Below are 14950 nucleotides of genomic sequence, written 5' to 3' on the forward strand. Positions count from 1 at the left end.
CCCGCCGCTGATTTATGCTGGGGGTGAGGGGGGGGGAGTTGTGCCAAGCTTGCGCCGGCCTCCCCCCCGCTTCAGCCTCCCCCCGCGCAGCCCCGGGCCCCGCGCCAGCCGCCCCCCCCCCCTTCCCGCGCCTCTCGCTGTGCCAGCGAAGGTGAAAGACAGAGGCGGGAGGGGGAGCAGCCCGGCCGGGGCGGGGCCGGCGCTGGAGGGGGCGGGCCGCGGGGGGCGGGGCACGCAAGCGCGATGGCAGCTCGGGGAGAGCCCCACGCGGGTGCTCCCAGAGCCTCGGCAGCGGCTCTCGCAGTCACTTCGGCAGCGAGGGGGGCTGTGGCCGGAGCCAATGAAGAGTGACTGAGCCGCGGCACCCTGGGCGGCCGCCGGGCGTAGAGCAGCGGCTGCTCCGGCTCCGTCTCCCGGGCGCTGCCCGAGCTGCCATGGGGTAGCAGCGCGAGGAGAGGGGAACAATAAACCCGCGGCTGCCGCCGGTGCGGAGCGCGGCGCCTGCTGCTGCCCGAGGGCGAGGAGGAGGATGCGGGGCGCGCCGAGCTGAGCCCCCCGAGCCGGTGGGGAGCTGAGTAGTGGCCGGAGCCGGGCGCGGGGAGGTGGAAGAAGCCGGGAGCGGGCAAGGCGGGGTGGATGCTGTTTGCCGCTGCCCCGGTGCTGGAGCGGCGGCGGCGGGAGCAGGAGGCGGAGGAGAGATGATCGCAGAGTTGGTGAGCGGCGCCCTGGGGCTCGTCCTGTATCTCAACACCCTGGGGGCGGATTTCTGCTACGATGACAGGTAGGTGGGACGGGGAGGGGAACAGCCGGGCCGGTCCTAGGAGGGAGCGAGCCCCCAGCAGAGCGCGGGGAGTCTGAGAACAACTTGGGCAGCGGCAGCCGGAGGGCTAGAGAACAGCCCCCTTCGCCGGCTCTGCGCTGGAGGAGCCCCTGTACTCCCAGCGCCTTCTGCAGGCGCGGGCACCCCCTTCCCTTCCGCCCCTGCTCCTGTCCGAGCTCTCCGGCTGGGGGCCGGGGCGGCCCGGGAGAGGGACGCGCTGCTCACCTGTTGATGGACGGTTTACTTAGGCAGATCCTTACTCTACGGCATCTTTAGGGTTAAGTGCATCCCTCGCTGCCTAGCTAGCATTGTTTATGCCTGCCGAAGACCAGCCCTGTAATGCCCGAGCTGCCCCGCTGTCAAAACTCGTGTAGCTCAAGTTTGTTTATTCTAAACAGGGAATTAAACAGCAGTAAGAATAGAGACCAGAAAGCGGTACAATCCGGAGAGTGAGGGCAGGCGAGTGCTGGGTTTCCTAAAAAAGTGCTACTTTCTCTGCAATTTACCCCCTTCCCACCCGCCCCCTTTCTCCGCTGTTTACAAGCGCTGAAGTTTTGGGGAACTGAGATCTCTGCTCGGTGGGCGCAATGTATGCACGTTGTGTGTGTTCTCCACTTCTGTTTGTGGTGTGCGTGTGTGTACACATATCTCTGCCTATAACAGAACCCCATTAAACGATATGACCGTCTAAGGGGTTTTTCTCTATCTCCGTAATAGATCTCTTTCCCTCCAAAGATCTCTTCTGCTTCTGTGGCACTCTGATTTCTGGAGCATTTGACAGTTTTTGAACACAAACGCTCGCCCTGTATAGTAGCAGAAGAGAGATCGCTACATTAATTTCGCACTGTACTTATTGCAAGTATTGCATGTGCGTAGTATGCAGCTCTCCCCTGAAGATCTGATGAGCAGAGCTTCAAAACGCATGTAATTTTCATTGTGCAGCTTTAGTTTGTGTGTTGTGTTCAACATTCCTTTATGCTAACTAGCAAAGATAAAGTCCCTGGGGCTTGAAGTTGTCTTTTGCATTCGGGTTAGTTTGGGCAGCTAATGAGACCTGAACTGTGTTGTCAAAGAAACTGCATCGATTGCTGGAAAATGTCACGGTTGTGCTGGTGTCTTTACCTATTTCTTTCCTAAACGTACTTGTGTTTAGAAACTGATGAAAAGCTCCATTAGCAATTAGGGAACATTCCAATTTGTGCCTTTTCCGGTGACTTAATCTGATTACAATTAAAACAGATGCATAATTAAAATATATTGGGAAGAACAGCACGCCTGGCTAAACTTATTAACCGTCCTGGGGTGTTTCATGCTCCATTGAAATTGAACCATCCAAAAAGTGAGCATAGATTTACTCTGACAGTTTTTCATCAGTTTCTCTCTGCTTTGGAAAGTGAATTAATCCTCTGGGTTAGGGTGAGCTGGTGCCTGGGATTTGGCAGAGTAACTATGTGGAAGGATGCTGCTTGAATCCTCCTATCTAGTAGTAATTGGCCAACACTGTATATCCAAGTCCTAGACAAACCAAACTTAAGAAGTGAGTGTGTGTATATAACTCAAAAGTTACAAGTATCAGAGGGGTAGCTGTGTTAGTCTGAATCTGCAAAAGTGATGAGTCCCGTGGCACTTTATAGACTAACAGATTTATTGGAATATAAGCTTTTGTGGGCAAAGACCCACTTTGTCAGATGCATAAGTTAGCGATTCATATTTTATATGTACACTGATTGACAACAGTTATTTCTAGCTGGAGTCAAAGGGTATTAACCTTTTGGAGCTTTTATTTAGCTAGGATGTGTGAGGAGAATATGGCCAAGGCAGAGCTATTGCTAGATAATGTGTTCCAAACTTTCAAGGCGCATTAATGGGAAGGGAAAGGATCAGTTATGGCTTTGATTAATCAATTGCCTTGGGAAATAGTCTCTGTACTGGAGTCAATTAATTACTGAATTTGGATTTTTTTTTGCATTCGCTTGTAGAGTACAGCAGTGCACCTGCAATATTTAAGGTCTACCACAGTTTCCAGAATAAATCCCTTTTTCAAGGGTTCCCACTATTATACTGGAACTGAATGCCAAGTTTCAATCATGATCCAGCGCCTTAGCCTTGGAACGGTTTACTTTACAGTTTGTCTGTAACCATTCAACTTTAATCCTTCAAGTCAATTACAAGCATTTGAAGAAATTCTGTGAGGTAGTTAAAATATTCTAGTTTTTAAGTCCTCTAGTTTTGTATAGTGATTCTTGTTTGTTTTAAAATATCTTTAAAAAACATACAGGAAAAAGTCTTTTTATTCTGCAATATAAGATCTGTTTTAGCTCAACCAAAAGTAGGTAATTTTTGATATACTGACACTATTTTAATCCATCCTGTTACACACTTAAGAACTGTTGCAATTTTGGAATGAAAGTGAATCCAAGTAGCATGTATTGCAAAACTGGGTGAGTTAAGGACATGGTATAAATCTTTGTTTCTATTGGCCAGTGCAAATTAGCTAAGATTGAAATGTCATTTGAAATACTACTTAACATTATTGATGTGGAGGTCAAGGTTTCTTGATCCAACTATAATTGTGCCTTAATGCCATTAGAAGATATTAGTGGTGTTTAATTGCAGGCCATCTCTGAAAGAATGGAAAAGATAATCACATGATATCCTCTTAAAATTAATCTTACACTGTTTAAATTAAATTCTAAAATAGGGGTTGTTTATGTCTTTAGCTTTTAAATAAATTAAACACTTCTAGCAGTTGTAACTAAAACAGCTATTCACTGGGGTACACTGAACTCCAATTAATGACAATTCTATACAGTAGGTCATCTAATTAGCACATTTTCAACTACCCTACTAAAAGGGAAAGGAAAACAAATGTTGCAAAATAATAATAGCTTTTCCTAGCTTACCAATACATTCATAAATAGGATTCATAAAATGTGTGTAAGTTTTTTAACTACTGTATAATCACAGAATGGCACTGCTCTATAGGAGCTTTCTTGAAAGTAACACTAGAAAAAGGTCAGTGGTGGATTTGCAAGACATAGCACCCTGTGGGGGAGATGGGTCATGTTTCTAACTGTAAGTGAATCAAGATTGTGCATTTAAGCTTGGAAACTATAATGTTTGTTTCAGAAGGGCAGCATATTGCACTAATATTTTCTATTTCTTTTTCCGCTACTTTGAAATTACACCAGAATCTCTTTTGAGTGTGAATGTATGTGAGAGAGAGATACAGTGATCAAGCTTACTATATAAAGGTGTCTGTAACTGCTTTCTGTATTTTACTTTTTATGTAGGTTGGTTAATCTTAAGTGGTACAGTAAAGACGTCTTATAGCAAAATCAATTTTCCTATGGCAGAACTTAATATTTTAGAGGTTTCATGGCACCATACCAAAAACTGTGGATGATGGGGATATAACAAACTTACCTTGTGTAAGATTTATTGTTTTATATCAAAGGGCTCAATATTTCTATTGCCCCACCATTCACCTAGCTAGACTGAATTAGTCTTTGGTTAAGAAATAGAATAAAAATATCTGTACATCCCTTCTGTTAATTGTAAATTCCTGTAATTTATGTGATGTGTATTTGAAAGCTAGCCTTTGTGGAATTAATAAGGAGAAGAACCATGTGTTGGTTTTCTTATGGGTTAGATTGGATATTGAAAACTTTGAATGAAGTAGTGGCAACTAAATCAATGTCACTATGGTGGAGGGAGTGGCATCCTATTAAAAAAAATTCCCCTGTAATCTCAGAAAATCCAAATGACGCAGACATAATTTAGTAAAGCCCGTTTCTTTTCCCTCTCCTCTGATTTAATTTTCCTAAAATGTCTTGCATGCTGAGATCATGTGGAAATTTCCTTCTTTCTCTTTATTTAGAAAACAAAATCAATATTTTTACCACATTCTCTCCCTTTTTGGCCAGTGGATCATTAGGAAATAGGAAGAAAATTATACGAAAGAACAAAATGAGTGGGGAGTATAATACTTAAATGTTTGTGTGATGCCACATTGAGTTGACATTGCTCGTTAACAAAGGTGTAGCTGAGAAAAATCATCTGGAACTGATAAAGCCACATTTCCATGACTGGGCTGTGTTGAAGATTTCCTTGTTTGTTGCTGTCTGTCAAATTGAGTCTCTTGCCAGCTTAAGGATGCTAATTTCCAGTCCAAACACATGAAATTCTCATTCAAGGTAATTAGAATTGCACTTGTATATATCAGGATGACAGAGAAGAAGTCTACTGCTTTGATTAGACTAACACACTTACTTTTACTTGCCCACCTGTACTTGATTTTTAAATTGCAGGTATTGCTTTGGCTATTGGGTGCCCTGTTTTGAAGGTGTAACTTGTTCTAAATCAGTCTGCAAGTGCGGTGTGCAAGATTTAATGTTTCCTGTACCTGGAATCACACATAACTACAGTGATCATCTCAAAAAAACCTAATCCATTGAAGTGTTTTTTGTTTTTCTATCAAATACTTGAAGAAAGGTTCATTTTAAGGATATTAGTAGTATGACTGTTTGACCGTAAGTGATTTAGTAATTGTAGATCCTTCACAAAGCTGATGTATTTGAAAATACCTATAGATTTTTTTTAAATGGATGGCATTTCGTTATTCACCCTTATTTACAGTAGTTTTAGACAATTATAGACTGCATACTATCCTTAAGTTTACAATCTTGATTTATAAGTCAAGAAATTAAAGTGAATTGGTTAAATGAGAAAATTATACACTTTTTTATGAACTACTTGCTTAGGGGAAACAGCAATTTATTTGCACAATAGAAGGAGGATTTCCTTCTTTATTGCGTGGGATGACTACTCAATCAAATAAAATACAAGAGATCAGATTTTTAGTTTTATGCTGTATTCTGTTTAGTAAGAGCAAATTGAATTGCCATGATTTCAAACACCCCTCTTCCATAGTTCCCTCTTAATGCTTCAACCTATGTAAATCGTGGTACACATTTTAAGATACTGTCTGAAACTGTTGCACAACTTAAAATTAATCTGAATTCATATGCTATTGCACAGTACCTCTGTTAGGCCTGCCACATGAGACTTAATCTAGCAAGTGACCCAAATACATTCACTGGAAGAACAACTATAAGTACGCTGGGGAAAACTGTTCGCCATCTGTCTTAGTTGATCCTTATGTATAGTTGATTATTAATTTACATTTATGATTTTTTAAGTCCTTTGCCTTGTCATCTACACTTAATTTTTCAGTTCTAATGAACTTTCTTAGAAGCACTGAGGATCCTGCTGTCATTGTCAAATGGCTGCAACTTGTCAGATTCCAACACTGGGATTAAGACCCGGCAGGAGCGGGGGGAGGAGAAATGGTAGAGGTTTATCTTCCTAACCCTTTTTTCTCCCTGCTGCTCAGCATGCTGAATGTGCTTATTTAAAATGATCATGATGATAGCAGTTACTTGAAGCTGTGGCCTTTAACACATTGATAGAGGAGAATGTACTACAGAACAGATGCCTGCATAATCTCAGCTAAAGAGACTAAACATTTTAAGGTGGCTTAATTAAAAGCAACCAACCAAGCAAAATACCTGATCATGAGGCCTGATGACTCTATTGGATTGGCATTTCTCACATCACTACGTTTTCCAATGCTAATGCACAGAGTATGACACTGTAATAGTGTACTTTGTTTTCAAACATAATGCTTTGAACAAGCCAGCTTTTGTTACTTGATCAATCTGAATATTCTTCATCCACAAGAATGATATTCAAGACTCTTTAGTAGGTATAGACTAAGAAAGTTGATTGTTGTTTGTCATTGTAGTCCATCACAAACAAACTTACAGGTTCTCAGAGAATGTACTGCAGTCATGAGTAAAGCATGAACCATGTCCCCCTCCAATATCTAGTCCATGATTGATAACTGCTTGTTTCCAGATTTGATAAGACTCTTTGTATTAGAGCCATTGGCTAATCTGAAGCTCCTGGCATTGGCACATTAGCCCATTCTGACAATGGCCATTAGTCTGACTCAGTGTGACCATACTTCTGTTCTTACCTCTCATCTTCAGGAAGCTCATCCTGCACATGATAGAATTCCAAATTCAGTCTTCTCCTGCATTCTCCACATGAGTTCAATGTGTTTTATATAACATGAACATTATAGTAGCTTTCCAGAATGGAACCTATTCATAATAAATCCCCTTTCTTTCTTGAACTTTTGATATATGTGCCCCTTCTCTGTCTCCAGCTTTCTCTTATGTTCTTCTTCCAGCCTTTGGGGGGTCTTTGAGGTTGCTGGTTGTTACAGATTCATGGAATTATGCCCCTAGTTTACATGTGCTTGCTGCTGATGCTCAAGTTTAATCCTCTTGGCGACCTGTGGTGGAGATTATTACAAACATACAGTCAAACATCAGGTAGCAAGTGAAATAATTTAGATCACAGAGGAAGCTCTTTCAATTGTTTAACTGGTGCATCATTTTCTTAAAGCATGCTGATACTCATTAAAACTCAGATCTCTTCTTTGGCAGCATAGTCAGTGAGCTTTTTTGTTAGCTTTGCATTTCCCCATTATATGTATTTTACCAACGTCTGAATTTTTATCCTTTAAAAAGGAGAAAAGTACCCATTTATTTCTATATATTTTGGATTTTCCCAGTATGGTTAACTGAAAGATAAAGATACTATCTGGAGTCTCAAATTAGTTGCCCTACATCTTTGGTCATGGACATCCTGGCCTTTAGCAAGCTGAAGTGGTTTTGGAATGCTTCTTGATTGTTCACCTCTGTTGATGGCCTTTGAAGTTTGATGACCTTTTGAACTGCTTGTGCTCTCTTGACTTGTCATGACTGGTTATGTGTATTCTGCTTATCAGCCTTCAAAGATCTGAGCACATTTTGAGGGTCAGTTGTTCATGCCAGCAAGATATCATGCAGTACTGCAAGGTTTCAGTCTGCCTCCATCAACTTCACAAACTTGCACAGATCCAAACTGACATCATCTTCCTTTTCAAATGCAAACAGATGAACATCATACTTAATGGCCTAAGGGTGAAAAACCCACTACAATCTACATATTCCATGGATTACAGCCAGAGATTATGCCACACCTTTGCAAAAAAACCTAAGGAACCACTTTATCAGCATTCTCTACAACAAACAGAAGAAAATCAATAAAGTACTACCAGACCATTTGTTGTTTTTTTTCCAGCACTTAAGATTCTTAACTCTTGCTTGTTTGGTCCTCTGTGGTTAAGGAAAAGAGTTGATGTTTTTTATAAATGAATGGATAACGTGGTATCTATACAGGTTGCAGTTGCAGCATGTTTAACTAAAAATGGTAGAGCTGACAAATGGTATCACTGTGCCTTCTATTGGTGCCTCAGCACACTTGATGCAGTAATTGCAATACTGCTATTCCTATCTGATCTGATGTATGTGTAGCTTATTAGAGGGGAAAAAATGACTAAGGATGGCAGAGTATAGGAATAGCCAGACATAAATCTGAGCTTCATGGGAAGGATCTCTATATTCCTGCATTTTGTTTTATACACTGAGCAAATCTATACTGCTCTGTCTTGAGGAAAACAGTCTCAAAGGCTATACTTAAAATACCTCAAGATTGTTGGGTACTCCTTTTCCTTAACTGTGACTGCAACTTACTACTTCAGGGTCTCCTGTTACTTTCTTGTTTAGAGAGAAGGAAAATTAGAGAGGAAATGCTGAATTCCAGTCCTGACTGATATCTTCCTGTGACCATGCACAAATTAAGCTAACCATGTTAGTTTTCCCTATCTGCAACATAGGGCTAATTGGCAGGAAGATTAGAGTAATGATCATAAATCACCATGGAAATGTTGAGTATTTTTTCTTAGTGCTCACTCACCTTCATGATCAATGTCTTAGACTGTATTCTTGCCATTTTTTACTGTTCTTTCTAGCATCTAAGCTATTTTGATTGAGCTCCATATTTCCAGTTTATTAGCTTTTCAGTGGCCTTAGCACAAATGGTTCATATTGATGCTTGAAGACTGTAACAAAAATCAGTGTAATCTCCAAAAGCTTTTTGTGTGTGTGTGTGTGTGTGTGTGTGTGTGTGTGTGTGTGTGTGTAGTAGGAGTACAATAAAATATAGGATTTTTCCCTGTTACCTCTTTTAAACTTGTTCTCCATATTACCTCAAATATGAGACCTTGGCTACGTCTACATTGGCCCCCTATTACGGAATAGGGATGCAAATGTAGCACTTGGGAAGAGGCAAATGCGCGGGGGATTTAAATTTCCCCCTCGGCATTTGCATTTTCATGACCGCCGCTTTTTTCCGGCTTGGAGATAAGCCGGAGAAAAGCGTCCAGACTGGCGCGATCCTCCGGAATAAAGCCCTATTCCAGAGGATCTCTTATACCGTCCCCAGCAGACCACAGGCACCCAGACTGAAGCGGCAGCAGCGGCGGTTCCCCGCGCCTCTGAGGCTTTGCTCTGGCAAAGCCTCAGAGGTGTGGGACCCCCCCGCGGCTGCGGCTTCAGTCTGGGAGCCTGTGGTCTGCTGGGGACTGACCCCAGCAGACCACAGGCACCGGGACTGAAGCCGCAGCCGTGGCGGGGTCCCTCGCCTCTGAGGCTTTGCCAGAGCAAAGCCTCAGAGGCGCGGCACCCCGCTGCGACTCTGCTCCCCGTGTCCCTGGTCTGCTGGGGGGGGGGGGGGCGCAGCTATTGTGCTCTCCCGCCCCTCCCCCCAGCAGACCAGGCTTTTGTTTTGGACTCTGGGGCAGAGCAGCTGGGGTGCTGCCGATTGGTCCTGCAGCGCCCGCTCTGGGCACTACTGGACCAACCCAGCAGCACCCCAGCTGCTCTGCCCCAGGCGTCCCCAAGTCAGCTTCTGCTGAAACTGACCAGCGCTGACTACAGGAAGCCCCAGGCAGAGTTGCTCTGCCCCGGGCTTCCTGGAATCAGCTGCTGATCAGTTTCAGCAGCAGCTGACTTGGGGACGCCTGGGGTTCTTAAGTTGATTCTGTATGTAAGTCAGAACTGGCGGTCAGTTTCAGCAGTGTCTGAATCTGGACGACAGTTCCGACTTACATACAGATTCAACTTAAGAACAAACCTACAGTCCCTATCTTGTACGTAACCCGGGGGCTGCCTGTACTCAACAATTCTTAAAAGAAAAGAGAGCTAATCCAGAGTGGCTGAGTCAATGGATAGAGCATTTGGATGGGGCTTGACAACCAGCTACTGCATCTGTCTCTTCCACCAACTCACTTTGAGACTTTGGACTAATAACCTGATTTCTGTTTCTCCCCCTGTCCTATGTCTTGACTCTTTTTTTTTTTTTTTTTTTTTGTCTAGTCTTTGGGGCAGAAGTTGTCTTAGGCTATGTCTGCATGAAAATGCTACCACTGTAGCACCTCCGTGTACACATGTACTACAGCAGTGAGGGGGGAGAGGCGCGGAGTTCTCCTGTCACTGTAGTAAATCCACCTTTCAGGGAACTGGAATTCTTCCATTAACCTAATACTGTCAATATAAGGAATGATGGCTAATTAACCTATGCCACTGAGGGCTCAGCTAGACTATCGAAAGAGGATATGCAAATTCTGCGCTATTTGCATATCTTCTTCCAAGTTCACTTTCGAAAGCAGAGCTTTCGAAAGTGAAAGTAGTCTGGACGTGTCTTTTGGCAACCCCCGCTTTTCCGAAAAGCCACGTAAACCTCATTTGTTGAGGAAAAGCGGCTTTTCGAAAAAGAGGGTTTGCTGAAAAATACACATCCAGACTACTTTCACTTTCGAAAGCTCTGCTTTAGCAAGTGAGATCAGAAGATATGCAGATTCCCACGGAATTAGCATATCCTCTTTTGACACTAGAGCGTAGTCTAGATGAGCCCTCAGGGTGCGGATTTTGATTCTTCTGAGAGATGTAGTTGGATTGAGCTAATTTTCTAGTGTAGACCAGCCCTTTAATATGTGTATATACAGTGGAGAGATTGGAGTGATCGAGGGCCTGGAAATTCTAGTGTAATACAAATAATCTCTTTGAGTCTTGAGAAGGGGGGGGGGCTACTGATAGTTCACTTTTTATTTTTTCTTTTTCTGTAGCTAATTTACACAGACTACTATGACCTCTGTTAGTCCAAATCAGTATCTCTCTTGGATATTCACCACCTTGTAGATTCCTTTATGTGCAAGCCTATTGCTGTTGGCTGGGTACTGTCTTTAACTCATTGCCTCATTATTTTAGGTTGAGTTGAACCAGTAGGTTTGCAGACACTCACTGTGGAATCTGGCATTGCATGGTTGCTTGAAGATAGGGTAAAATAGTTGGAGCATCATATGCCACAGATAGGGTGAAAAAAGCAATAAAAATGTGTGAAGGCAGCAAGCTGCTTTCTGCTTTTTAAAAATTAAGGGGCCAGTTTCAGGGCTCTTGCTAAAAGGAAGACAATAACGCACTAATGAAGTAGATATCCATGGCCAGAAATAATCAATTGGCTGAGGTATTGTGTATTTATAAAAGGCAACTATGTGGGAAGTCCTTCACCTTTTGGGGACTGGCAGCTCCTTTTTCTATGTTCCTTAAGTATTTCAGTCTCACTCTTCATACAAGATCCTTTCTAAGTAGGCCCTTCTGATTGCAGCATTTTTCCAGCATTCCCGGACAAGACCAGTAAATGTACAATAATTTCCCTATGTTGTTCTGTGGGGTGGGGTGGGGGGGGCAGATATGAGTGCTTGGGTGTGGCTGGGGGATGAGAGGTTCAGGGTGTAGAGAGGGGTGCAGGGGTGAGGCAGAGGATTGAGTTGCAGGTGGTGAGGCTGTTGCTGGGGGTCCAAGCTCTGGGGAGAGGCCAGAAATGTAGAATTTGGGATATAGGAAGGCTGTCTTGGGGCTGGCACCAGAGGAGGACTCCGCCCACCAGCAGCAGTGAACTCCTGAGGAGAGTATCCCCTCCCCATCGACCGGGCCTGCAGATGGGGGTGAGTAAATGGGGCAATTTAAACTCTGCCACAGTAGCTCTGCCTGCTTTGGGGAAAAGCGATTCTTGACTCAAAGATGCTTTTGATATGCTGCATGCAGATTCCACAGTGGCTGTGGAGTAGCAAATATCATTTCCCCGAAACCTGCATGTGCGGGATATCCAAAGCATATTTGAGTCAAACAATGCTTTTTCACCAGGGCAGGCAGAGCTACCGTGGTAGTGATGGGTGTGTGCCAGGCTCTGTGTATGTGCACGCCAGGGTCTTGTAGCTAGACAGAACCCCCCCCCCTTGTAACATCCATTTTTGGACATTCAACTTTTAAAGTTAAATTTGCTCTCTAAAAAAACCAAGTTATTGTTTTAAGAATCCAAACTCTGAAACTTCACTGTGTCTATGTTCAAGGATGAGTTGATAATACTTTTAGCTTGCTCTCAGATCCAAGGTTGTAAGTGGGTACAGACTGCCTGTCTGTTCTGAAGAAGTTTGAAACCAACTGTCCCTCATAAGTAAGCCTGTAACATTGTACATATGATTCTTTTCAAGAAAATAAAAGCTTTTTGCTTGCTGGAACAGTAACTGACCAACACCTTGTGCTAAAGAAAAGCATTATAGCTTTACACATTAAGCCTGATCTGTGGTACAAGAGAGAAACTGAGGCATGCCACTGTTGAGGAAGGCTAGCAACTCAGAGGTAATTCGAGGGAGTGGAAGGTGTAATAAGCTCTTCCTATATAACGGGGCGTCTGTTGGCCTGCTGGCCACCCTCTGCGACGGGACCCCGGTCCTAGCAGTAAAGACACGGACGTTAAACCTTTTCTCGGAAGCATACACACACACACTGCCCTGACCGTCGGCTGACAGGTCTTCTAAATGCATCAAGAAAGACTGCATCCCCAGATCAGATTGGGTTGGTGTGGTGCAGCTCCCCTTGGGTTTCTCCAGGTAGATATGGAGGAGTGCTCAGAGCTTCTCTAGTGGGGGGCAGGGAGTGGCAGTCAGCCACTGCTCAGGATGCAGAGACACTCCAGGTGAAGTGGGTAGGGTCAGGGTAGAGGTCCTCCCTCATACCATCCTTCGATGCTCTGAATATTGTGGAACATGGGCACATGTAACTTGCTGCCTATGACCATTTCGAAAAATTTCACACTGCATATAATATTAAACTACTAAATGGACTCCATACTTCTACTGTACATCTCAGAAATTAAACTTTGTAGATATTGATGAGAACGGTGAGGATTCTTATACTGCAATTCATTATGGGTAAAATAAATAAATTCTATTTTGTAGTGCTTTATGTACTACATTAACTGGCAAATTTATAATAGCATAAGAGTTAGCATGTCTCTAATGTCAAGGTCGATCTTCCAGTTTGGAAATCTAAGTAGGGTTGCCAGATGGTTTCAACAAAAATATTGCACACACTTGACATTACATAACAACCTACATTACATCTTATTTAGAAAATACCGGACATTTATATTTTCCCATTTATATTTTGTCAATTTGTTTCCTGAACAGAAAGCTCAAATACTGGACTATCCGGTTCAAAACCGGACACCTGAGAAGAGCCCAACACTTTTCAGGATTAGAGTCTTAATGTGTAAAGTGGCTTAAAAGTATGAAAGTAAAAATGTAATACATACAGGTAAATGGATAGGAACTGAAAGATATAAAACTTCTTGTTTATATTGATACATTACTAAACGTCTAATCCTGAAAAGTGTTGGGCTCTTCTCAGGTGTCCGGTTTTGAACCGGACAGTCCAGTATTTGAGCTTTCTGTTCAGGAAACAAATTGACAAAATATAAATGGGAAAATATAAATGTCCGGCTTTGCAAAGCCGCGGAGGGGCTCCGGCGGCGGGGCAGCCCAGGCGCGCCGGGGCTGTCCCGCTTCCGGGGCATCCTTAGAGGCTTTGCTCCCGGTGTCCCTGGTCTGCTGGAGACGGTCCCCAGCAGACCAGAGGCACCGGGAGCAAAGCCGAAGCGGCGGCGGGGAAAGCCTCAGAGGCGCGGGACCCCGCCACTGCTGCGGCTTTGCTCCCGGTGGCTCTGGTCTGCTGGGGACCGTCTCCAGCCGACCAGGGACACCGGGAGCAAAGGAGGCAGAGGAGCGCTGGGGTATAAGACGAAACCCTATCTTTTAACTAAAAAATTAGGGGGTCGTCTTATACGCCCAGTCGCCTTATACGCCGGAAAATACGGTACTATTTCAAAATAGATTCGAAATAAGATACGCAATTTGCACTATGCAAATTGTGTATCTTATTTCAGTTTCGGGTGCTGTGTAGACGCACCCTAAATATGTGTGGGAGTGAAGGTCAAGCATTCCTATTAAAGAAGAGTTCTAAGAGCATGCTACTAATCCTAAAGATGGTATGCAGAGTAAATTTTGAGGAAATGGTGGTATGTGGAATAAGGTATTAGTTGGCTTCAGTAAAAATGACAGACTAGGACTTAATATTTTGAGCACATTGTATTGTGTGCTTAAAAAGAAAAAAGATGCTTGGAGGGAGGACCACATTCATCTGTTTCCCCTACATTTACCATTGACTTTACATGCCATCTTCTGACTCTTTAAATGTCTAACAGTTGCAGAAATATTCTCATAAGGCAATAAATATTGCCAGACAAGAGGCAATAGAATATCAAATTGTTTTTAGCACAAAAAAACACTGAAATCTCGCTAGCTATGCAGAGTCTTTTTATTGGGGGGTAGCTGACATATGTTCATCAGAACAGAGACCATGTCAAATACTCTGTTCACTGCCTAGCACAAAGGAACCCTGGTTCTGTATGGGCTGCTTTCAGTAGTATAAATCTTTGACTATAGTAACAGTAATAGATGCTTGTCTGTCTCTTTAGAACTGCTTCTATTGCACCATTACAGCGATGGGGGAGTAGGAGCAGGGACAGTGAAAAGGCCATATGATAAAGAGAGGAAGCTTCCAAAAGAGTGATTTAGGTTAATGTGAAATTAAACTAACTATATTTATATGCCCTTAGAAATCTGTGAGCCGTACAGTGTCTGTTTAAACTTAATAGTAATCTGTATTACACTAGCCTTGATTTACTTAGTTGTTGCTCTAAATTTTAGGCAATGTGTCAGAATCCAGCTCTCCAGATGACAAAGCACGTTCAAAGCGTTTACATACAATGTGTTGTGGC

General features: G+C 43.3%; 1 protein-coding gene across 2 annotated transcripts in view; it reads left to right on the forward strand.

The window, feature by feature from the left end:
• Positions 1-229: 229 nt before the first annotated feature.
• Positions 230-14950, forward strand: part of TMTC2 (transmembrane O-mannosyltransferase targeting cadherins 2) — a 382158-nt gene continuing 367437 nt past the window's right edge. For both annotated transcript variants that reach the window (XM_075932545.2, XM_075932550.2), the window contains exon 1: positions 230-781. In XM_075932545.2, coding sequence (XP_075788660.2) covers positions 699-781 — 83 coding nt within the window. In that variant the 5' untranslated portion in view covers positions 230-698. The remainder of the gene's footprint in view (positions 782-14950) is intronic.

This window comes from Pelodiscus sinensis, chromosome 1 (assembly GCF_052426305.1).
Source record: "Pelodiscus sinensis isolate ZL-2025 chromosome 1, ASM5242630v1, whole genome shotgun sequence".
Classification (NCBI taxonomy): Eukaryota; Metazoa; Chordata; order Testudines; family Trionychidae; genus Pelodiscus; species Pelodiscus sinensis.